At 46.9% G+C, this 25,927-nt stretch overlaps 1 protein-coding gene across 1 annotated transcript in view; it reads left to right on the top strand.

The window, feature by feature from the left end:
* RASSF5 (Ras association domain family member 5) overlaps nt 1-25,927 on the top strand; it is a 79,371-nt gene that overhangs the window by 19,549 nt on the left and 33,895 nt on the right. The window contains exon 2 of the mRNA XM_050762039.1: nt 8,779-8,900. Coding sequence (XP_050617996.1) covers nt 8,779-8,900 — 122 coding nt within the window. The remainder of the gene's footprint in view (nt 1-8,778; nt 8,901-25,927) is intronic.

The following is a 25,927-nucleotide window of genomic DNA, read 5'->3' as shown; positions in this document are numbered from 1 at the left end:
TAAAAAAAAAAAGACAGGGAAATAATACTAAGTGAATGCATAGTACTAAGTGAAAAAGCCGATCTGAAAATTGGCTACCTATCTTATGATTCCGACTATATGATATTCTGGAAAAGATAAATCTACGGAAACAGTTAAAAGATCAGGGGTTGCCAGGGTTAGAAAGGAAGAAGGGATAAATAGGCGGAGCACAGCGGGTTTTTAGGGCAGCAAAACTACTCTGCCTGGGGCTATAATGGTGGGTGTATGTCATTACACATGTGTCCACAGCCATAGACTGTACAGCACCAAGAGTGAACCCTAATGTAAACTATGGACTCTGGAGATAATGACGTGTCGGTATAAGTTCATCAGTTGTGACAAATGTACCACTCTGGTGGGGGACGCTGATAATAGGGGAAGCTATGCAGCATATGTAGGGGCAGAGGATATAAAGAACTCTCTGTATTTCCTGCTCAATTTTACTGTGAACCAACATTATTCCAAAAAAGTCTATTTTTAAAAAATTAGCAGTGGCTAGGCACAGTGGCTCACACCTGCAATCCCAGCACTTTGGGAGGCCGAGGCAGGCAGATCACTTGAGGCCAGGAGTTTGAGACCAGCCTGGGCAACATGAAACCTCGTCTCTGCAAAAAATTAAAAAAATAGCTCTCTCCTCCCGCCACCCAAGATGCTGAAAGGAAAGAAGGCCAAGGGGAAGCAGGTGGCTCCGGCCCCTGCTGTCATGAAGAAGCAGGAGGCCAAGAAAGTGGTGAATCCCCTGTTTGAGAAAGGCCTAAGAATTTTGGCATTGGACAGGACACCCAGCCCAAAAGAAACCTCACCTGCTGTGTGAAATGGCTCCGCTCTATCAGGTGGCAGCAGCAGAGAGCCATCCTCTATAAGGGGCTGAAAGTGACTCCTGCCATTAACCAGTTCAGCTGGTTAATGCCAAACAGCTACTCAGCTGCTTAAGCTGGCCCGCAAGTACAGACCAGAAACAAAAGCGAGAGAAGAAGCAGAAGCCGTTGGCCCTGGCCGAGAAGAAAGCTGCTGGCAAAGGGGACGTCCCCACTAAGAGACCACCTGTCCTTCAAGCAGGAGTTAACACCGTCACCACCTTGGTGAAGAACAAGAAAGCTCAGCTGGTGGTGATTGCACACGACGTGGATCCCATCGAGCTGGTTGTCTTCTTGCCTGCCCTGTGTCGTAAAATGGGGGTCCCTTACTGCATTATCAAAGGGAAGGCAAGACTGGGCCGTCTAGTCCACAGGAAGACCTGCACAACTGTCGCCTTCACACAGGTGAACTCGGAAGACGAATGCGCTTTGGCCAAGCTGGTGGAAGCTATCAGGACCATTTACAATGACAGATGCGATGAGATCCGCCGTCACTGGGGCGGCAATGTCCTGGGTCCCAAGTCTGTGGCTCACATCGCTAAGTTCAAAAAGGCAAAGGCTAAAGAACTTGCCACTAAATTGGGTTAAATGTACACTGTTGAGTTTTCCGTACATAAAAATAATTAAAATAATATAAATTTTCCTTCAAAAAAAATTAGCCAGGTGTGGTGGTGTGTGCCTATGATCCCAGCTACTCAGTGGGAGGATCACTTGAGCCTGGGAGGTCAAGGCTGCAGCGAGCCGTGTTCACGTCACTGCACTTCAGCCTGGGTGGCACAGTGAGACCTTGCCTCAAAAAAATCAATACAATAAAATACAAATTAAAAATTGGGGTAGAAACACAAATTGCCCAGTCATAGTATGGATTACATGAAATAATGCATGTAGAATACCTGGTGTATGGTGGGTTCTGAGTAATGGTACCTGAGGTCATCACAGTATGGGTACATGATTTTTCTTTGTTCCCTTTTTGTGGCATTTTTCCATTAGGAAAGAATATATTTTCATTATAAAAATTTAAACAATTTAGAAACTATAAAGGTAGGAAAAGCACTTGAAATCCCATCACTCAAAGCAAACACGTGACCTGCCTTCCAGACATCTCTCTGCATAATGTGTAAGTATGTATAGATTTTATATCACTGAAATCATAAAATGCAACCTTTTTCCTTTTTTAGATTGATGTTGTGGACATATTTTCATGTTGACCAATATTAATATGCATCATCTTATGTAATGGCTACACAGTATTCCATTTCAAAATATAATTATAACTAGTCTTTTGTAGATGGATGTGGGGGTATTTCTAGCATTTTGTTGTCATAAATAACTGCGTGATGAACATTTTCGTGATGATATATTTAGATATGAGTAAATACACACTCAGAATGAATTCCTGCAGGAAGTTGATACCACCTTCTCATTAGTACCTTCTCATTTCCCCACATCCCCTTTAATACTGGAAGTTATTAACTTTGGTTAACAATTTTCTTTTCTGACACTAGAGTGAGATTTTAGAAGTTCAAATGTTGGAGGAGGGGTGAATAGAAAAGCAGGGAGGAGGGATGTTCCAGGGGGCCGGCAGAGCCTTTCTGCCACGTGGGGCAGGGTTACCCCTTGCAGACTCCAAGCAAGTACACCCAGCCACTCCCCACTGCAGGGAGTTGAGCCCTGGGGCCTCCCTTGCTCAGAGGGGAGCCATGGACATTCTGAGGATGATCAAGACCTTTTCCTTAGGACCGTGATGCACCTACAGGTGAAGGTCTGGAGGAAGGTCAGTGGGCACTGATGGGGTGTGCACAGACGGGCTTTCGGGATGAGGATGTCTGATGCTGCGGCCACTGGCCAGATGGACTTGGATGTTAGGGAGGTAAAAAGAAGAGCTAATATTATTGAACTCGTAGTATGTAGCAAACGTTGTGGTGTTATTTACATAACTTTCTCATTTAATTCTCAACAACTGTACTGCTATCATCTCCACTCAACAGATGAGGAAACCAAGGCTAGTAGAGAGTCAGGACCCCGGCCTGGGGTTGGATCAGCACTCGCACTCTGGTCTCTCCACTTCAGCAAAAGGCAGAGAACCATTCCTTCCTTTAGTCACTCAACCAATTCATAGTAGTCCCTTTCTGAATGCTTGCCAGTGAATGGGCTTCCCAAACTCGAGCAGGGCCCAGAGCAAAGGGCTGCAGAGAGGGTCGCATTCAGGAATTGTGGCCGAGGAGATCTGGAGCAGGCGGTGAGGCTGCAGAGGGAACGACTGTGTCTATTGTATGAGAGTCTGAGTCTGAAGGGACATCTTGGGGCCAGGTTGAGAGGGGGTATCCTAGCTGGGGAAGCTGGCAGGGTAGAGGCTGCAGGGTGAGGGTGTGGGGGGCTGGAGGCCCCAGGGCTCAGCTCCCTGCAGTGGGGAGTGGCTGGGTGTACTTGCTTGGAGTCTGCAAGGGGTAACCCTGCCCCATGTGGCAGAAAGGCTCTGCCAGCCCCCCGGAACATCCCTCCTCCCTGCTTTTCTACTCACCCCTCCTCCAACATTTGAACTTCTAAAATCTCACTCTAGTGTCAGAAAAGAAAATTGTTAACCAAAGTTAATAACTTCCAGTATTAAAGGGGATGTGGGGAAATGAGAAGGTACTACTTTATTGATGGTATCAATAAAGCCGCTTGGGATGGTCTGTGCTCAGAGGGCACTGGAGACCCTCTCTGGGTGGTCTTAGAGCTGCCATAGCTAGTCCAGCCCAGAGGCTCCACCCAGTGGAAAAATGGGGGATTCTTAAAGGAGAATCCCCTTGAAAAGGGAGTGAAGATAGGCACCATGAGATGACGACAGTCCCCACTGACTTGTTCAAGAGGATCAGGACAAGCTTTATACCTGTCTTTTTAAAACTTTGGTAAATTGTAATTTTCCAATGCATATTTTTTTTCAGATTTCCCTGTAGTGCCTAAGAACAAAATTATCTTAAAACTAAAAGTGATTTGTGTGCTTGTTTTGGAAATACCTATAGGGTTAAGGCTGGTGAGACTCAGGAATCCACATAGCAGAGCAGTGGAAGGAGAGGGTAGGGGATGGATCATTAACTCTTAACTGGGAGCCTCCACCTTCCAGGGCTTCTATGTAGTTCTTGACATCAGGAACCCCATTTAATCCTCATGGTAGCCCTAGGAACTGGCTACTATGATTCCTATTTTAAGGTAGAGAAAATTAATGCTCAGAGAAGTTCATAACTTACCCAGGGTCACAGAGCTAATTGAGCGGGGCCTGGAGGCCACGCCTTCTTCAAAGTCCATCTGTTTCCATGACATCATAGCATAGGCCGCTGGTCCTCAGGGAGAGTGGGGAAGGGGGTGTTAAGGTTTGCTGTAAGATTGGCTTTCTTCAAAAAGGCCTAGCAGTGTTCAGAGAATGGACATAGGTTCCTGGATTCAGAAGTTGTCCTGCTTTCCCTCAGGCATCAGAAGTTGCTTTGTCCATGCAGAGTGAGAAGCTGCTGTTCACTGACCTGGGATTGACCACAGGGGAGGCTGGTAGCTCTGCTGTCATCCGGGCTCAGTCACCTCGGTGCCTGCCTCGCCCTCACCCACGCCTTGACCTGGGCTGGAGGCAGGGAGAGTTAAGTGGAGAGTTCTGTGTTGTTTCTGTATCTTGCATGCAACTCTGGGGTGAAAGGGCCTTAAGGGTTTCTTATCAACAGAATAAGTTCTTATCAACATACCCGTTTTCTGGTTCAGAAAACAGCCACTTGGGCTATGCAGCCACACGGCAGAGGGTGCATGTGTGTGCCTCTGTGTGTGTGTGCATTTGGCAACTGGGGTGGGGCAAAAACTAACATTGGCAGCCCTGGGGATTAAGGGGAGGTTTGTAGCTTCTGAATTTTGGAAAAAGTCTCCTAGCTGTGGAACTCCTACGTAGTTCCACTTTGCCTCCTCAGGGCTAAAGGGAAAGAAGTAATGCCATCTCCAAGCACAGGCCACGATGGCCTGTGGGCCATGTTTGAGGTGACCTTGGCAGTAACCACCTTCAGGGACTGTGAAGCTCAGGAGCACGCCTGGTGGAGGTAGGCAGGCCACCTTGGCCTCAGTTTACCACTCCCTAGCCTCCGCGTCCTGTCCTGCCAGCCCACTGTGATCTCTGGAGAAGGTTTCCAGTAGAAACCGCCATCTGTTTGGGCCTAAGGGCTCTGTGCTCCTAATATGGCCCAGGGAGGGTCCATGTTGTGGACTGAACTGGGCTTTCCCCAAAAATGATATACTTAAGTCCTAAAGCCCAGGCTGGGCATGGTGAATCACGCCTGTAATCCCAGCACTTTGGGAGGCTGAAGTGGGAGGATCACTTGAAGCCAGGAGTTTGATACCAGCGTGGGCAACATAGAGAGACTGTGTTTCAACAGCAACAAAAAAATCAGCTGGGCATGGTAGTGCGCACCTGTAGTCTTAGCTACTCAGGACACTGAGGTAGGAGGATGGCTTGAGCCTAGGAGTTTGAGGTTACAGTGAGCTATGGTCATGCCACTGTACTCCAACCTGGGTGAGAGAGTGAGACCCTGTCTCAAAAAAGAAAAAAAAAGTTCTAACCCCCAGTAGCTCAGAATGCAATCTTATTTGGAAATATGGTAGTTGCAGGTGTCATTAAGATGAGGTCACACTGGAGTAGGGTGGCCTCCTAATTCCATATGACTGGTATTCTTACAAGAAGACAGAAGCACAGGGAGAATGCCACGTGACGATGGACGCAGAGGCTGGAGTCATGCAACTGCACACCGAGGAATCCAGCAAATCATTAGAAGCCAGAAAGAGGCAACACAGGACTCTCCAGCATATTTCAGAGCAGGCCTGGTCCCGCCAACACTTGATTTTCATCTAGCCTCCAGAACTGCGAGACAGTAATTTTCTGTTTAAGTCACCTGGTTCATCATACTTGGTTCCAGTGGTCCTGGGTGCTGAGGTCCTGGGCCCTCCATCCCAGCTCCTGGTTGTGGCTCCCTCCTGGGGAGAGGGGCTCCTATTGTGGTTTGTCTCCTTCGTTTCCCTTTACAGTTGTCCCCTTCTATATGTTTTCATAGGCCCCTCTTCCAAATCCTGGAAGCACATTTGCTTTCCTCAAAGCATCCCCTAGGAATAGGGATAGGGGCTCTCGTTGGAAGGAAAGGTTAGAAAGGGGAAAGGATCATTTGACTTTACAGATGGCAATGTCAATATCAAGAAATGCCTCTTCTCCCAGAGAAACTACAGCTAGAACCTACAAATGTTGCTCCCTAATCTGTTGCTGCGTCTTGTTGGCGAGATCCTTGTTCTCTTTAGTGATGACAGAATCCCATGCCTCCTCTTGGCCCCTGTGATTAGGTCATAGGGGTTACCTGGAGTCTGATCTCCTCTGGAAGCTCCCCAGAGCTGCCTGCACCCTGAAGCCCTCCCTACCTGCTCTGGCTGGCAACTGTCTCTGGTTGAGCAAGCTTCCTAAGTCTGTGCCACAGCCAGGCCCCTGCTTTGGGCTGTCTCTGTTGTTAGATATCTTTTCACATGTGCATCCCATCTGCCCAGTGAGCCTGGGTTTCCCAGGTTTCTTGTCTAATTCATCCTCACCCTGTGGCTGGCACAGAGCATGAGGAAGTCCCCATGCTCCAGACATTGATGCTGCTGCCAGAGGAGATGGCACTAGCTGTCCAGGGAGGGCTGACCCCTTCCTTCCTGGAAGCTGTGCTCCACCCAGAGTTTCACTTTTCCCTCCCTCCTTCCTCATCCAAACTGAGCACCTACCCAGGTGCAGTGGCTCACACCTGTAATCCCAGCACTTTGGGAGGCAGAGGTGGGGAAATCACTTGAGCCCAGGAGCTCGAGACTAGCCTGGGCAAAATGGTGAAACCCTTTTTAATTAGCCAGGTGTGGTGGTGGGCGCCTGCAGTCCCAGCTACTCAGGAGACTGAGGTGGGAGGATTGCTTGAGCCCAGGAGGTGGAGGTTGCAGTGAGCCATGATAGCGCCACTGCACTTCAGCCTGGGTGGCAGAGTGAAACCCTGTCTCAAAAAGAAAAAACAAAAAAAACAAAACATAAATTGAGCGCCAGCTGAAGATTGTGGAGGACGGTGGAATACCAAGGATAGGGTTTGGTTTGGTTTGGTTTGGCAGCAGCCCGTGATGGGCTGCCTTAAGGGAACTGCAGTCTGTGGAGAATTAACCACCGGGCTCTAGTGGAAAGTGGCCCTGTCTTTGGAATCTTATGGGTCTCCCCAATCCCTGAACACGTCAGGCCTGCAGGCTGTTGCTTTTGGGTTTGGAGAAAGGCATGGGGGCTCTGACTTCATCTCTGCTGGCCTAAAAGCCCTGAGCTTGGCATTTCCAGGACCAGGAAATATGAAGATGTGCTTCAGGTTTTGCTGCAGCCTGTGATTACATGGTCCGATGGAACAAAGTCTTTGGTGCTCAAACAAGCTTCTTATAAAATCCCAGAACACTTCCCAGAGTCTTCTGCTCCTTAGCGTTGTCCAGCTCAGCATGGTGATGTTTTCAGGGTGTATGTGTGTATGTGTGTGTGTGTGTGAGAGAGAGAGAGATTCAGATGCACAGAGGGACACAGACTACCTCTGCCAATAGGACGAGAGCTAAAAGAGGAGGCGAGAGAAACTCCTCCTCTCCCAGGTGCCTTCCCATTTGTGCTTTATGGCAGCTCTCATCACCGTGGAGTTCGGTGAGCTTTCAATCCTTCCTCCTTTTCCTTGTTGCCACTTTTTGGCATCCCCAGAGCATTCTTCATCGCTCAGAGCTCTGCCCGAGCCATATAGGTGTGTCCCAGGGCCAGTGCCGGGAACAATGCTGTCCATTGAGGGCTGTGGCCTCAGTGCTCCCTTATCAAAGCCCTGGTGTTTCTGGGCACTGCGGGCAGAAGTTTGGCCTGCACTTCCCTTTGTACCCTTCACATTACTAAAGGGGAGGCTGTTTTTGTGCTGAGCAAGAGGTCTCCCACGGAGGGCCCAGAAATGCATGTGGGTGCCTGCAGGTGGATGGGTGCATGCGCCAGGGAGCTGACTTCATTCATTTCTGTCTCCAAGTGAGAGGAGGAGGGAGGCCTAGCGAACCGTGGGATCTGAAGGAGAGGATATTGGTGGGCTTCACTTTCGAGCACAAGAGAGATGAGCAGTGGAGCTTCCAGACGCTGTTGCAGAAAGGTGGTCGGGCCATGGGTAGGAAGGTCGTGCAGTTCTTGGATCTCTGTGTGTCCCCACATTTGTCAGGGTGCTCCCCTGCAGACATTAGTGGCAAAACCCATGCAAGAAACATGGCCCAGGTGCTTATCTTTGGGTGAGTAAGGGAAGGGGCAGCTGGGGAGACGGAGGTGTCATTCCAAAGCTCCCCAAAAGAGGGGAGAAAAGGAGCCATCACTCCTCCCCAAGACAGCGTGTTCTGTGGTGGCTTTAAAAGTCGACACCAAATGTACTGAATTTTTGGAGCTTGCTAGAAGGAAGGAAAAGCGCTTCAAGGTGCCTGAGCCTTTATCAACCAAAAGTAGTCCCCTAATCCCCAGGCATGCAACCAAGTCCAGGCTGTCACGACTCCTGCCACAAACCCCGACCACCAGTCTGGGAGGCAGAAGATCTGACCTTGAGAAAGTCACTCAGTCTCTAGGCCCCAGTTTTCTATCTGTAAAATGGAAATAATAATGATTGCAGAGTCACACAAAGTAATGCAGGTGAAAGCAGTTTGCAAACATGTAAAGCACTTAACTTGCATCCTTCCTGGGGGCTCGGAGAGCAGGGTGGCATTGTCACGCTGTCTCCCGCCCCACCACTTCTCTCCTGCACTGCTCTTCCCACTGGGAACTAATGCAATCTTCCAGGTTATTTCTCTGTGTGAAAGTGGGGAGGAATCCTGCCTGTCCCCTAATCTCCCTTTGGTTCTTTTCCTCCAGACTGTAAATTCACCTGTCACCCAGAATGCCGCAGCCTGATCCGGTTGGACTGCAGTCAGCAGGAGGGTTCATCCCGGGACAGACCCTCTCCAGAAAGCACCCTCACCCTGACCTTCAGCCAGGTAGGCGACAAAGCTCCCATGCCAGGGTGGGAACAGCCTCTGCCGGTGTCCCAGCTTCCACTTTTTCTCCCAGGAGCTCTGGTGAGCAGGAGGTGGCATGAGGCCTCAGATTCCACATGCACTGGATGGAGTTCACAGACACCCTGTTCCAAGGGGACTAGGGGCGGTGACACAGAGAACTCTGAAGATACTCAGAAGTCCCCTGTAGTTCTCCCCCAGTACAGAGCCTATTGTGGCTTAGGGCTCTGAGCCAGAGGTGTGGGTATGGATGAGCAGTGGGGTGGCTTCCAGAAAAGCCTTCTGACGGTCCCTAAAGGCCTCACAGCCCTGGGACAGTGGAGATGCTGGGGCTGAGGCATTTCAAGCACATTGTCCAGCCAGGTCAGCCCAACCTTCAGAGGGGCTGGGCAAATGTTCCCTCCCTGTGTTAAAGAACCAGAAAATGGATGTCCAAAGCAGTTTTTGGTTCTGGGTTTTGTAAAGACACTTGAACTGCAACGTATCTGAACTTTGATTTCTAGGATTTAGAATGGAGACAGAGGAATGTGTTTGTTGCTTCTGGCATTGAACAAGCATTTATTGAGTAGCTACTGTGTACCAAGCATGAGTGAGAGTTGGGGTAATAAAAGATACATCACAGTTCTTGTCCTCAGATAGCTTACATTCTGGCAGGGGAGGCAGAATACCAACAAATAGCATATACTGTGATGCATGTTGCAATAAAAGTATGAACCAAGCATTTGGATATATAATACAATTGTTTCTGCTGGGAGAAATCAGGGAAGGCTTTCCAGAGGAGGTGATGTTTGATTTAAGCCTTAATGTGTGGGATGAAGGTTGCAAGTCAGAAAAGTAAGAATATCATCCTTTAGTTCATTTAACAAATAAGTTTCAAATGTTTACCATGTGCCAGGCCCAGGAATGCTGAGGACTTAATGATGAAAATAACAGACATGGCTTCTACACATCCAGGGTTTACAGTAGGGTAGGGGAGCGAGACTTTAAACAAATACATATCCTGTGTCTCTGACGGAAAAATCTCAAGGTGCTCTGAGAAACTATACTGGGGAACCAGGTGCTGGATGGGGGACTCACGAGCAGCCCCAGGTCTCCAGAGTAGCCATCACATGCTTTTTCTGGAACACAATCAACAATGTTCAAATGCCTAATTCACCATGGGTGTTACCAGCCTCCCAGCTGTTCTCCCATGCCTTTCTCTCTCCCTGGACAAAGAATTATTAGAAAGCAAGAATGATATGTTTTTATAAGGGTGATGCTGGATTGGTTCTAAAATGTATATTTTAAAACTCTGAACATCTCTCCGAAGATGCTGCAATAGTAACTATTTCTGGTATAACCTGAATGTAACCAGGCCTCTTGGAAGGGCCTTGCCCTTAGCAGGAACCTGTCCATCCAGGGTGGGGCACAGGGAAAGGGGGGAGGCACATCTGGCCCCCAAAAGCGCTGATGGGCAGTGCAGATGTTTCCTAAAGGTTTTCCTCGGAAGATGGAGGGAGGAGGTTACATAGCACACCATAAAGCAACATTTCCTAAAAATCGTATCGAAGCAATCTTTTCTGGTTTCGATTTGCTTTTCTCTTTGGGAGCTTCAAGTGTCTGTCCTTTCTGGTCTCCTCAGCCCTGCCCGTGCCCCGCCCTGGAGCTCGGCTGCCCCTATTACTTTCTGGGTCTCCTCTTTGGGTCTCCTTCTATTCCTTCCTCTAGAGCAGCAGGTCTCAAAAGGCGGCAGTTTTGCTCATCCCCTAGCACGTTTGTCTGGAGACATTTTTGGTTGTCACAACTTAGGGGATGCTACTGACTTCTAGAAGAGGCCAGGAATGCTGCTAGCCGGCCTGTATTGCATAGAACAGCCCCCCACAACAAAGAATTATCTGACCTCAAATGTCACTTGAGCCAAGACTGGGAAACCCCGCCCTAGAGTGGCCTAGCCAGCTCCCAAGTGTGGCAGGCAAAAGGCCCGGGGAAGGCCTGGAGTTGGCTGGATTCATTGTCTCATCCTCCAAATGTCAGCAGTGAAGAGGTGCTTTCAAGTCTGAGTTTTTGGAAACAGAGTGACTCCCTTTCATCTGTTGGAGAGAGGAGTCAACCTTGGAACCCTCTGGCAAGTGAAATCAGGGCTTGTCTAGAGCAGAAACACCACTGAAACATTGCAGAGGAAGGAGCCAAGAACCCCACGTGGGAGCTGAACGGCCCCCAGTGGGCAAACAGCCTGGCGTGGGCTTTGCTTCTGGGCCGACTGGATCAGGCTGCTGCTGTATTTGCCTTGGACAGGCCTGACTGCATGCTTCAGCAGAACTGGGGCAGGACCCAGCCTTCTATCAATAAAACCTGGGCCCTGCTCCAGGCCCACTCGCCTCTTCTGAAAAGCCTGTTTATGCTCATTTCCGCCTTGGCTTGCTTTTCTGTTAAATCTCAAGATGGAGCTTTCTTTCACCTTGACATCGTCACCTGGGCTGAGCTAACTTCATGTGCTAGTGCTGTTTTCTTGGGGGATTTAAGGGAGCAGGGGCTCAGGTCTGAACTCAGCTAGTTTTGGGTACATATGGCTTGGGGGGTCTCATCTCGGTGGTATTTCTCCTCTCTGATCTTTTTTCTTTTTTCCTGAGACGGAGTCTCACTCCGTTGCCTAGGCTGGAATGCAGTGGCACAATCTCAGCTCACTGCAACCTCCACCTCCTGGGTTCAAGCAATTCTGTCTCACTCAGCCTTCTGAGTAGCTGAGATTACAAGTGTGCTCCACTGTGCCTGGCTAATTTTTGTATTTTCAGTAGAGATGGGGTTTCACCATGTTGGCCAGGCTGGTCTCGAACTCCTGACCTCAAATGATCCACCCGCCTTGGCCTCCCAAAGTGCTGGGATTACAGGTATGAGCCACCACACCTGGCCCTCTTTGCTGTTTAAGGAAAGGAAAATCATTTATTTTCCTCCATCCAGAGAGAACCATTCTTTATTAACATTTTTATGTGTTCTTCCTGAACATTCATATATTTTTCAAAACATGATTGAGATCACCCTGTAGATAAGTATTTGGCCTCAACATTTTAAAAGCAACAATCCCAAGGTTCTAACTGTCTTGTCTCTGCCATACCAGAGGGAGGCAGCTGGTGAGGAAGGAGGGACAGGTGTGGAAGCGGGCAGGCATGAGCTCAGAATCCCCAATGGCAAACTCAAAAGGTCACTGGAAACAGGCATCAGAAACCGAGGAAGGCCACTGGGAGTTGTTCTGTGGTCGTTTTGTCAACCACAGAAACGAGGGTTTCGGAGTCTCTCCTTAAAGATCTCTGAGGTCTCTGATGTCTGACTTTTCCTTGGGCACCCATGTGTGACCAAGCAAATCTCCTTCAAGTCTACCCTAGACCCCTTTTTCAGTTTAAGCCTCATTTGCTAAGGAACATCATCGCTATTGGCTAAAGACCACACTCAGTTACCCAAACAGCTGCAGTTCTTTTATTTAGGATTTTACACCCCAAAGAATTTATACTTCTGGTGGTCTTTAAGGGGCTCTTATCATGTCACCCCTGGGAGGAAAAAAAGCCCTCAGTGGCTCACGATGAAGTGAGGCCTCTGATGGCTTGGTTCAGTCCTTTCGCTGCCTATGGAGAAGCTGGCCCCAAGAGAAGAAGTCTTTGTCCTTGCCCACCACTGTGGATTCTCATTATCACCCGCTGCAGCCCAGGGCAACCCCAGCAGCTCTGTCCCTTTGGCCTTGGGTGCCACTTTTCTTGGTACATGGAATGCACGGATTGCAAAAGAGAAACTACCCCTTCCACTGCAATCCCTTCCAGCCAGTGCTCAAGTGTTATGCCAGCAGGCCCAGAGCCCGACCCCTTCCTCCTGACCCTCCAGAGTCCCTGATATGGTTTGGATGTATGTCCCTCCAAATCTCATGTTGAAGTGTGGCGTCCAGTGTTGGAGGTGGGACTGGTGGAAGGTGTTTGGGTCATGGGGGTGGATCCCTCATGAATGGCGTGGTGCTGACCTTGCGATAATGAATGAGCTCTCGCTCTATTAGTTCACACAAGAGCTGGTTGTTTAAGACAACTCTAGCATCTCTCTCTTGCTCTCTCTCTCGAATGTGACACGCCTACTCCCGCTTCCCCTTCTACCATGAGTAAAGGCTTCCTGAGGCCTCCCCAGAAGCCAAGCAGATGCTGGTGTAATGCTTGAACAGCCTGAAGAACCCCTAGCCAAATAAGCCTTTTTTCTTTATAAATTACCCAGCCTTGGGTATTCCTATATAGCAACGCAAAATGGACAAAGACAGTCCCTGGTCAGCAACCTCGGCAACCAGGCTCCCAGGCCCTCAGCGGCAAAGGCCAGCCCCTCCCATGGCCATTCCCAGACCACACTCAGGCACCTTCCCCACTCAGGACTCTGGCCCTGCTCATGTTCCACCTGTTGACTATTTACTTAACATTTCTCTTTAAATAGACTTATTTTATTAAATTTAAATAAACTTGTATTAAAGGAAATTTTAAAATACCCTTGAATCACTGGTTTGATGTACTTAGGAGTTTTTTCTCAGCACACATTAAATAGACACTTATAATTTCTTTTAATATGTGTCTAAGGACTGCCTCAAATTTATTCCACAAATACTTATTAAGCCAGGCACTAGCCAGGCACAGTGGCTCACACCTTTAATGTCAGCACTTTGTGAGGCCAAGGCAGGAGGATTGCTTGAGCCCAGGAGTTTGAGACCAGCCTGGGCAACATAGAAAGGCCTTGTCTCCACTAAAAATTAAAAACATTGGCCAGGTGTGGTGGTGTGCACCTGTAGTGCCAGCTACTTGGGAGGCTGAGGTAGGAGGACAGCTTGAACCAAGAAGAAGGAGGCTGCAGTGAGCTATGATCATGCCACTGTACTCCAATCTGGGTGGCAGAGTGAGACCTTGTCTAAAAAAAAAATCCAGGCACTGTTCTAAAGTCCTTTCAGGTGCTGCCCTATAGAGGCCACTCTCTTTGGCCATCTGGTGCCTGGACTACCAGGGCACTGGGTCCAGGGAGTGCCTAAGGGGCAGCGTGAGCAGTGGAGAGAACTCCTGGGATGCTGAGAAGGAATTGCCAGCTGTTCTTACCAATACCAAGGTGCTCTTCCAAAGGAGACGTGGATCTGGATATACTGATACGGAATTGTGCGTGAACGCAGGTCCCTCCACAGTACATATAGGACCAGGTCATTTGTATTTTGCAGGTATATATACACGTGTGTGTGTGTGTGTGTGTGTGTGTGTGTGTAAGTGCAGAACAAGGGCCTGGCAGTGCTCAGCTAACTACTGAAAGAGATTTCACCCTGGGACGGGGTGGACATTGAAAGGGGTAGAGTGAGACTCTCACCTCTTGCCCTTTGTTTCTGTGTTATTTGAATAGCCGAATGCTTTTCAGATGTTCCTAATGTCATTTTTTTTTTTTTTTTTTTGATATGGAGTCTTGCTCTGTCGCCCAAGCTGGAGTGCAGTGGGGCGATCTCTGCTCACTGCAACCTCCACCTCCCGGGTTTAAGCAATTCTCCTGCCTCAGCCTCCTGAGTAGCTGGGATTACCGGCGAGCACCACCGTGCCCAGCTAATTTTTGTATTTTAAGTAGAAACAGGGTTTCACCATGTTGGCCAGGCTGGTCGCGATCTCCTGACCTCATGATCTGCCTGCCTCGGACTCCCAAAGTGCTGGGATTACAGGTGTGAGCCACCACGCCTGGCCGTGATGTCATATTTTTAAAGGCAGTAAAGGTTTTCTTAAAACACAGACTCTTAACCTGTATGCCTGAATAGCTAGGTTCTAATCCAGATTGTGTAGACGAAATACTTGACATATGAGCCAGGACGAGCCTCTTAGTTTCTTTGAGTCTCAGGTTTCTCCTCGGAGAAATGGGACCCTGTGAGGTTCCATCAAGAAGAGGCATGTGAAAGCGTGAGTGGACAAAAGCATGAGCATTCTAGGTGACAGTCCTGGGCCATCTCTGGTACCTCTAAGAGTCTTACTAGATTTTTTAACTTTGTTACTCCTGTGATGAAAACCCTCAGTGGCTTCCCATTGCCTTCAAAATGAGTCTAAATCTGGATTAGCACACACAACCCTTATGGTCTGGCTCTGCCAACTCTCCAAAACACCAGAAAGTAGGGTTATCGTCCTGGATAGAAAACCAGGACTCTCTGGCTTTGTGATCTGAGTGGACATTTTTTGCTCTAAGGCTTATAACTATCATTGAGGCCCCAAGTCACTGTTCCACCCTGTGGATGAGTCCCTGTCCCCACTCACCAAAGGGACAGATGGCTTCCAGGGTTCCAGGATAGATCAGCCCAGCCAGCCAGCATTTCAGCCCTGCAGGTCCCTGCTGCCTTTCTGCCTACACCCACAACCCCAAATGCTGTCAAGCCTTAGCAGGGCCCCTGCTGCAGTCACCCCTTAGCCCCTGCCAGTCCTCAGCCCCTGCCAATCACCCCTCAACCCAGTGGTGACTCTGCTGGCTTGGAGTTCTGTGTTTCCTGGCTCCCAGCCCTTTGCTCCCTCCTGCAGACATGCCACTGTCTGCGTTAACCCGGTCTCTACCTTTCCAGACCCTTGAGAAAAAGAAGCTCTTGTGGTCAGTCCTGCCTTGTCCCTCGACCCAATAGCCACGTGTTGAACCTAGGATGACCACATGGGGGAGCCAGAGAGCAAGAAGAAATGCGCCTAAAGGGGCAGGTGCTGGGGGTGGGGGAAGATGTCCTTGCCTCAGGCCCCGGGCTCCCTAACACGCTTGATAGACCTACCTGCACACCTCTCAGGAGGTGCAGGGTCTTGGGTCTCTTCTGAAAGCTTCAACACATGTTAATTGAAATGTGACTGATAACAATAGTAGCTGACATTTGTTGAGGCATACCTGTGTTGTGTCTACTCATTTCATTTATTGTTGAGAGAAGTGTTGAAATCTCCAATGATAATTGTGGATTTGTCTATTTCTCTTTACAGTTAATATGCCTGTATTTTGAAGCTCCATTATTGGGTGCATAAACTTTTAGGAATTTCTTGTTGTTGTTTTTTTTAACAGACAGGGTCTCACTCTTTCACCTAGGCTGGAGTGTAGTGGTGCTCATTGTAACCTTGAACTCCTGGGCTCAAGTGATCCTCCAGCCTCAGCCTCCCAAGTCACTGGTACTACAGGTGTGTGCCACCATGCCTGGATATTTTTTGAATTTTTTTGTAGAGATGGGGTCTTGCTCTGTTGCCCAGGCTGGTCTTGAACCCCTGACCTCAAGCAATCCTCCCACCTTGGCCTCCTAAAGTGCTAGGATTACAGGCACAAGCCACCACCTGGGCTACTTTTAGGGTTATTATGTCTTCTTAGTTAATTGACCTGTGTATCATAATGAAATGACCTTCTTTATCCCTGTTAACATTCTCTACTATGAAACCTACTTTGTCAGATATTACCATAGTTACTGTAGCTTTCTTTTAATTACCATTAGCATGGCATTCCCTAATCCACCCTTTCATTTTTAGGCTATGTGTCTCTTTATATTTAAAGATAATTTCTTATAGGCAGCAAATAGTTGGATCTTGTTTTTCTTTAAACCAATCTGCTCATCTCTACCCTTTGAGTATTTAGATCATTTGCATTTAATGTGATTATTGCAGTGGCACAATCCCAGCTCACAATATAGCTAGATTTTAAGTCTATCTTCTTACTACATTTTTTCTTTTCTTTCTTTCTTTTTTTTTTTTTTTTTTTTTTTTTTTTTTTTTTTTTTTTTTTTTTTGAGACAGGATCTCATTTGGTCGCCCAGGATGGAGTGCAGTGACACAATCATGGCTCACTGCAGCCTCAACCTCCCCAGGCTCAGGTGATTCCCCACCTCAACCTCCTAAGGAACTGGGACTACACATGTGCCACCATGCCTGGCTGACTTTTTTGTATTTTTTTGTAGAGACGGGGTTTCGCCATGTTGCCCAGCCTGGTCTCAAGTAATCAGGGGCTCAAGTGATCCTCTCACCTCAGCCTCTCAAAGTGCTGGGATTATGGACATGAGCTATGGAACCCAGCCAGCTATTGGTTTTCTATGAGTATTCTATCTGTTCTTCGTTTGCTTTTTCTTTTTTTTTCTTGCCTTCTTTTGGGTTAATTGAATATACTTTATGATTGCATTTTATCCCATTTGTTGCCTACAAGCTTTAACCCTTTGTTTTGTTATTTTAATGGTTGTCTTAGCGTTTACAGTATATAAATGGTCCTTAATTTATGGGATTACATCCCAATAAACCCACTGAAAGTTGAAAATATCTTTTTTTTTTTTTTTTTCTTTTTGAGACGGTGTCTCGCTCTGTCACCCAGGCTGGAGTGCAGTGGCCGGATCTCAGCTCACTGCAAGCTCCGCCTCCCGGGTTTACGCCATTCTCCTGCCTCAGCCTCCCGAGTAGCTGGGACTACAGGCACCCGCCACCTCGCCCGGCTAGTTTTTTGTATTTTTTTAGTAGAGACGGGGTTTCACCGTGTTAGCCAGGATGGTCTCGATCTCCTGACCTCGTGATCCGCCCGTCTCGGCCTCCCAAAGTGCTGGGATTACAGGCTTGAGCCACTGCGCCCGGCCGGAAGTTGAAAATATCTTAAGCCAAAAATGCATTTAATACCCCTAACCTACCAAACATGATGGCTTACCGTAGCCTATCTTAAATGTGCTCAGAACACTTACATTAGCCTGCAATTGGGCAAAATCATCTAACGCCAAACGTATTTTCTTATAAAGTGTTGAATATCTCATGTAATTTATTGGATGCTGAACTAAATTATGGTTTCTATCAAATGTGCATCTCTTTAGCACCATCTTAAAGTTGAAAAATGGTAAGTAGGACCATTGTAAGGAGGGAACCATCTGTACATCTTTAGCTTATCACAGTCTACCTGTCAAATGATACTATGCCACTTCATGTATAGTATAAAACCCTGGCCAGGCACAGTGGCTCACACCTGTAATCCTAGCACTTTGGGAGGCTGAGGTAGGAGGATCACTTGAGCCCAGGAGTTCAAGACCAGCCTGGGCAACATAGTGAGACCCGATCTCTATTTTATATGAAAAAATAATGTTAAAAAAAGAAAAGAAAAAAACAAAAATAATAGTATCCTTCCATTTCTCATCTACAGACCTTTGTACCATTCTTGTCCTGTATTTTATTTTTACGTATACTACAAGCCAGGGGTCCCAGCCCCCAGGGTCACACATGTGGCCTTTTAGAAACCAGGTCGCACAGCAGGAGGTGAGCAGTTGGAGAGCAAGCCAAGCTTCATCTGTATTTACAGCCACTCCCCATGGCTCGCATTGCAGCCTGAGCTCTGCCTCCTATCATATCAGTAGCAGCATTAGATTCTCAGAGGAGCACGAAGCCTGTTGTGAACTGCGTATGTGAGGGATCTGGGTTGTGTGCTCCTTATGAGAATCTAATGCCTGATGATCTGTCACTGTCTCCCATCACCCCCAGATGGGACCATCTAGTTGCAGGAAACAAGCTCAGGGCTCCCACTGATTCTACATGATGGTGAGTTGTATAATTATTTCATTATATATGACAATGTGATAATAATAGAAATAAAGTGCACCATAAATGTAATGTGCTTGAATCATCCGAAAACCATCTCCCACACCCCGGTCCATAGAAAAACTGTCTTCCACAAAACCAGTCCCTGGTGCCAAAAAGTTTGGGGGCTGCTGCTGTAAGCCCCTTACAATATTTTATTTAAATGGCCAATTATATTTTAAGGAGATTTAAATGATAAGAAATTGTTTATTCATTTGGTTACCATTTCTGGTACTTTTTTAAATTTTATTTTGGTAGATCCAGGTTTCCATCTGATATCATTTTCTTTCTGCCTGAAGGACTTTCTTTAACATTTCTTGTATTTGTGGGTGTACTGATGATGAGTTTTTTCAACTTTCTGTGTCTGAAAAAGTTCTAATTTCACCTTCCTTTTTGAGAGATTTTTACGGGGTAGAAATTTCTAGGTTGGCACCTTTTTTTCTTTCGTTGTTTTAAAGATGTCGCTTCACTACTTCCTCACTTGCATTATTTCTAACAATAAATTTACTGGTATCTTTATCTCTGCTCCTCTGTATATAACATATTCTTTTTTTTCTTTTTATCGCTATGTATTAGTCTGTTTTGTGTTACTATAAAGGTATACCTGAGACTGGGCAATATATAAAGAAGAGAGGTTTATTTGACTCATGATTCTGCAGACTGTACAAGCATGGCACCAACATCTGTTTGGCTTCTGATCAGGACCTCAGGAAGCCTTTGCTCATGGTGGAAGGTGAAAGGAGAGCAGGCATGTCACATGGTGAGAGAGGGAGCCAGAGAGAGAGGAGGAGGTGCCAAGCTCCTTTGAACCACCAGCTCTCACATGAAGGAACAATGCGAGATGCTCATTACCATGGGGAGAGCACCAAGACATTCATAAGGGACCTGCCCCCCTCAACCTAGACACCTCCCACCAGGCCTCCTTTAACACGAGGGGTCAGATTTCAACATGCCATTTGGAGGGGACAGATAGCCAAACTGTATCACACTGGTTTTGAGCAATTGATTACAGTGTGCCTTTTGTAGTTTTCTTTACGTTTCTTGTACTGGGTGTTCATTGAGTTTGTTGGATCTGTGGATTTATAGTTTTCATCAAAATTGGAAAAATTGGGGGCATTATTTCTTCAAATATTTTTATACCTCCCCCCACTCTGAGGGATACCACTTACATGTATATTAGATTGCTTGAATTTGTTCCACAGCTTACTGCTCTGTTCATTCAAAAAATTATCTTTTCTTTCTGAGGTTCATTTTGTTTTGTTTTGTTTTTTGTTTTGTTTTGTTTTGAGACAGAGTCTCGCTCCGTGGCCCAAGCTGGAGTTCAATGGCGCATTCTCGGCTCACTGCAATTTCTATCTCCTGGGTCCGAGCAATTCTCCTGCCTCAGCCTCCCAAGTAGCTGGGATTACAGGTGCCCACCACCATGCCCAGCTAATTTTTGTATTTTTAGTAGAGATGGGTTTTCACCATGTTGGCCAGGCTGGTCGCAAACTCCTGACCTCAGGTGATCCACCCACCTCAGCCTCTCAAAGTGCTGGGATTACAGACATGAGGCACTGTGCCCGGCCTGTGCTTCATTTTGGATCATTGCTATTGCTGTGTCTTCAAGTTTGCTAATCTTTTCTTCTGCAAACTCTAATCTGCCATTAATCCCCATCTAGTATATTTCCCATCAAAAGCATTGTAAATTTCATCTCTAGTAGTTTGATGTGGATTTTTAAAATATATTTTCCATTTCTCTACTTAACTTTTTGAATAAATAGCATATACTTATTCAGACATTTCTCTGGGCTCCTCACAGCTTATCCCCTTCTACCCTAGAAGCAGTGGGCTGCCTGAGACACCAGAATTAGTGTCTTTGAACAGTGCTAATATCTGTGTCAGTTGTTGTCAGTAGTCGAGACAGAGTCTCACTAAGTTGCCCAGGCTGATCTCGAACTCCTGGCCTCAAATGATCCTCCCACCTTACACTCCCAAAGTCCTGGGATTACAAACATTAGCCACTGCACCCAGCCCTGTGGAAATATTCCTGAGTTTTGTTCTAGGACCCAGTTAAATTATTTAGAAGCAGTTCGATCCTTTTTAAGATTTTAAGATCCTCTATAAGATTTGTCAGGATTGGAACAGTGCTCAGTCTAGAGCTAATTACTTCCCACCGCTAAGGTAAGACTCTCTGCGTACTCTGCCCAGTGCCTAATAAATGATGAGGTTTTCAGGTCTGGCTCGTAGGAACAGGCACAATTCCTGACCTCTACGAGGGCAGACAGTGTTACCTGTAATCCTTTTGGGTGGTTCTTTCTCTAGCCTTGGGTCATTTCTTCCCATGCACACACTGATCAGTGGGCACCCAGGTGAATACTTTAGGGGCTTTTCTGCAGTTCTCTCTCTCTGCAGCTGTCTCCATTCAGTTACTCTGTCCTGTGAACTCAGGCTGCCTTTGTCTCCCTAGACTCTGAGCAACATCTCCTCAGCTTCAGGGGGTTTTCCAGGCTTCACCTTAGTACCCTCTCTGCACCACGCCTGGGAGTAAACTGGGAGTAAATGTAGGGATCAACTCATTTGTTTCCTGTCTCTCAGGGATTGCTATTCCTCGTTACCTGATAGCCAGTATTTTAAAAACCACTGTTTCGTAAGTTGTATCCTTTTTTTTTTTTTTTTTTTTGGTTGTTTTGATCAGGAGGATATATCTGAATCCTATTCCCTCATCTTTGCCAGGAGCAGAACTCCCCCAGGCACTGATCTAATACTAATTCATACTAGTTCATTTAATACCCAGCCTTACACATTGGGTAAATGCCTTGAGGGCAGGGATCCTATCTTTTGCCATTTAGTCTTCCTCATAATGCACTGGGCCTTGCACATAGTCGGTGCTCAAGAAGTCCTTCATTTTATTCGATTTTGAAATTGGATTTGTAGAGGTTTTTGGCATTCAGAATGCTGGTTCTCCCACTCACTATGACACTAGGAAAGTACATAACCTCTCTTAGCTATTACATGGGGACACCAGTGTGGTCGCTGTGGCAACTGTATAAAAGCACTTGTAAACTCCATGGAGCATGAACCTTGTTTGTTTACCAGTGTGTTCCCAGCACCTATCACAAGGAATATATATAATAGGACTGGCACAGAGCATAGTTTCCCTTGCCCCCATGGTGTCTGAGAGCCTTCAGCCTAGCAGGCTGCCTGCTCTCTGTAGACACATTATCCTTAAGATAGCTATGGGTGTGAACCATGCCTGCTCTCATCATCTTAAAATATGGTAACTCTCCAAAATGGGAATTTTGTGTTGTGCCCTGAGCACACGGTCACAAATCCATGTGCCCGCCCTGGTACCCAGTCCTAAGGCTGCTGACAGCCCCTTTCTGCCATCTTGGAGCAATTTTAGTGCTCCCAGCTCTAAAATCTGGCTTTCAATAGCTTAATAACTTTATGATCTAGCAATCAATTGATATTGACAGCATCTTTTGTTATTCTCTGGCCAGCAGAAATAAGAGGAGACTCATCACCTTTAGTTGACATGGCAGGAATGTCAGAAAAGTCAGAAACTAGGGTCCCACATCTAATCTTTCCTGGTAGATGTGAGGGTGGGGAGCAGAATACATTAGACCCCACTTCATCCCTCAGTCAGTATTTCCTTAGATTCCAAACCCAAAATTTGGCACTGATTTCTATTCTGACTCCTTCCCTTGATAAGAAACAAATGGTTGCTCCCAGGGGATTCTAGAGGTGCCAGATGCACACCAGCCCACCTACATCTGCCAAGAGAAGGAGCCAGTCCCCTGCTCCCTCCACCTTACCCTGAGCAGAACATCCTTCATCCTTACCCTGACTAGGCTATCCCATCTGGGACAGCCATCTCCATGGCTCCTTCGCAGATTCCTGCCACACTTTAGAAGCCAGAAGTGCTGGCCAAAGCTGTCAGTGATTCATCTGCACTGGACAGCCGCCCTCACAGGAGCCTCTCCAAGGCCTGTCTGACCAGCCCCAGATGGGCTGGCCCACGCCAATGTATTTCTGATTAGGCAGAATGGAAATGCTTCCCAAAAACGAGGCACCTGAAGTCCTGGCCACATGGAGTGGCAGAGCTCTGGTGCATATTTCTCTAGAGATCCTTAAACCCTGGAGACATTTCTCTGGGCTCCTCACAGTCTATCCCCTTTTACCCTAGAAGCAGTGGGCTTCCTGAGGTGACCCCCAGCTGGGCTAGGCTAGCCCTGAGGCTCTCAGGCGAGAGGCAGCAAGACCTTCCTTGCTAGATATAGCAGTGCAATAGTTGTTCACGTCTCACCCTGGTGACCATGCTGCCCGGGATGTTGGAGGATTGGCCCTGCCCAGAGAAGGGCACATCAGGGAGATGGCTGTTGATCAGAAACGTCTTTTGTCACTCTGTATTCTCACTAGGGAGGAAAAATAGAAGACAGAGCCCCTGGGCCTGACTCAGACCCTGACATGAATTCCTGAGGGTGTGGACAACTGGGGTAACTCAGCTATCTTCAGTAGTTTCAGTGTCAAGACCTATTGAAGCTGTTAGCCTGGCAGCCAATCAGAAGTGTGATGTGGGTTAGCACCACTGAGAAAGTGACTGTAGGGTGAGTCTAACCTAAATGGTGTGCCACCACTCACCTCTTACAACAGGAAGTCATCTGGGGAGACACTGAGCTCCCTGCTGTACACAGCCATTGAATGCTGAAAAATGCTACCCTAGGGATGACTGGCAGCATGTTAAGATTCAACCCAGATAGGACATCTGGTTAAGGATGCTTCTCAGAGTCAGATGGAAGGTGTGGGAGGTATGGATGATATTGGAGAATATGTGTCAGGAAGTGGGGAAGACATAGGAGGAGGATTTTGACATCAGAGGAGAGAATAGCAAGAGCTAAGCCACAAGAGGGAAAGGTGGCTTCTGGGAATGTGAATCGAATTTTGTGCAGCTGTAATGAGACTTGCTTGACTGCACCTGGAGATGGGTGTGAACTGTTGGCTGGGTGTGCACCGTGAAGGGTCTTGAAGGACCTGCTCAAGAGTTTGGAATAGGCGCTGGGAGTTGATGGAGAAAGGACAACTGTAATGGAAAGTTACAGGGGCTCTGGGTTTGAATCTGATTCTACCATTTGTTTGCTTGGGCAAGTTTACTCTGAACCTCAGTTCATTTATCTGCAAAATGCCTTCTTGCAGGGTTCTGAGGATTAAGTGAGATAATGAAATGTGTAACTTTCATTCAGTAACTTTAGTAGACCATCTTATTCAATGTTATTCTCACTAGACTGTATATTATTAGAAGGTAGGGACTGTGTCTTATTCATGCCCAAACTCAAACATCCAGTCTAGTGCTTGCCTGAAGGAAGTGCTCAGTAAATATTTGTTAAATGAAAGAAAGAATAAGCAAGCAGAACTTGATATGTAGTAACTATTCAATAATTTTTCATTGAAATCTGAATAGAAGTTGTTATGGTACCATGATCAGATCTTCATCTCAGAAGGATAACTGTGGCAACAAAAAGGTAGGGGGTTTGGAAGAGGCAGAGATAGGAACAAGGGGAACTCTTGGAAGGCTTTGCACTAATCTTGGTTAATGGCACTCATCAAGATAGGAAATACTAAGGGAGGAAAAGAAGGAGCAGGTAGTTGACAAGGCAGGGAATAACAAACTCAATCTTGACCCTATTGAGAGTGAAACTCCAATAGGAAGGACTGGGTACTCAGTGAGCTGTTACAGATACCCACCTGGAGATACCTGGGAGAGAAAGAATTATGAGCCCTGAGTCTGTCAGGTGTGGTTGATACCATTGGCATAGGTGAGACTTACCCCCCAGGGAGAGCAAGGGTACACGGGGGAGAAGAGAAGACCCCAGGAAGCTGAAAGGAAGATGGGGGCATAGGCAGATGGAGAAAGTGGTTCCTAACTTGTTTGTAATGAACTGTAATTTCAGGCATATTGTTATTATGAGAGTAATCACAGAGGTAAACCATGAGGCCGCAGAGTTTAGAGTTCAAGGACTTGGGTTCTGGAGTCAGACCCAGTGGGATTGATATTTGGCTCACCATCAACTAGCAGTGTGGGTATGTGCAAGTTACTTAACTTGCCTTAATCTCCTTTTGCTTTCTGTAAAATATAGATAATAACTGGAGCTTCCTCATAGGATTGTTGTAGGGCTTAAATGAAATTATGAACAAATTATTAGTACAGTGCCTGCACATACTAGCTAACAGTGATTTCAAAATATGTCTCAGGGGTGGAGTGGCACCTCGCCCTGGTTTTCAGCCTCTTTATATGCCACTACATCTGATCATAAGGTCATAAGGTCCTAAATCTGATCTCTACCCCGGCTACCCTTCAGTTGGACAGTTGAGGAAACCTGATGTCCATGGTTGCTCAAGATACCGTATCAAGCTGGAGTTGGAGCTGGGACTAGAATACAAGCTCCTGACTTCCAGACCTGTATCACAGCTTTTCTGGTACATGCAGAACTACAGGGTGGATCTTACAAGAGGATCTGGCCACATGACAGGATTGCATTTGAGAAAGGAAAAAAGCTTAAAATAATGTCTTTCATCATCTGACACTTTGAGTTAGGAAAGTGGCCCATTCATCATTTCAATGGGGCTCTCTGAACCCCAGCACGGTGCCATGGATTTAGGGCTCTGGCTGCTACAGCTTTAGATCCAGCCTCCTCTTCCTAAGTCCAGGGACAAGAACAGCCAGTTCCCATCCTTTGTGCGATTGCATCTCAGGGCCTTAAACGCTCTTGCTCAGACTCTTCCATGCCCCCTCCCTCTTACCCTGGCCAAGCTATCACTATTATTGATTATTCATAGGGAAGAGGTTCAGAGGTTCAGACAGGGCCATTAGATGCTGCAGGGAGTCCTGTCTTTCTTCCTTTGAGACCCTGGGGCTTCATTCTGGATTTTTTCTCCTGGAGGATAGCCAACTTTGGTATATCATATATGATCTTTGTATATTTCTTCTAGTCCTAAAGTCCCTGCCAGCACAGTCTCTGTTTTGCTGACTTCTTATACATGGCTTTCTTCCAAACCTAGATTCACTGACAGCTGGGATAGGGTAGGGAAAGAGACATTAACTAGAAGTCAAGAGGCTTTGAAAGTAATCAGCTGTGATGGAACAAGTTACTTCCCTCAGTTTCCTTATCTATAAAATGGGCATAGTACCTGCTCTTAAGATAAAAGAGTAGCCTGGGTGAAATAATGGATGTTAAAGGGGTTTGAAAGGCTCTATTCAGATATCAGATTTTCATAATGTTTGGAATGGCAGGGAGCAGCACCCTAAAAGAACACAGTGTCCCTGAGAACTTTCCTAACCAGGTCTGGCATCTGGTGTGTTGCTTCTAAGGAGAGATTCATGCTGACTCCTGGGGTACCTTGGCTTGGTGTTTGAATAGGTTGTTACTAACTGTATTTGAAGATTGCACATTTTGGACATGCAGCATTGCCGTTGCATTG

The sequence above is a fragment of the Macaca thibetana genome, chromosome 1 (assembly GCF_024542745.1).
Source record: "Macaca thibetana thibetana isolate TM-01 chromosome 1, ASM2454274v1, whole genome shotgun sequence".
Taxonomy (NCBI): domain Eukaryota; kingdom Metazoa; phylum Chordata; class Mammalia; order Primates; family Cercopithecidae; genus Macaca; species Macaca thibetana.
This window is presented reverse-complemented; position numbering and strand designations above follow the sequence as displayed.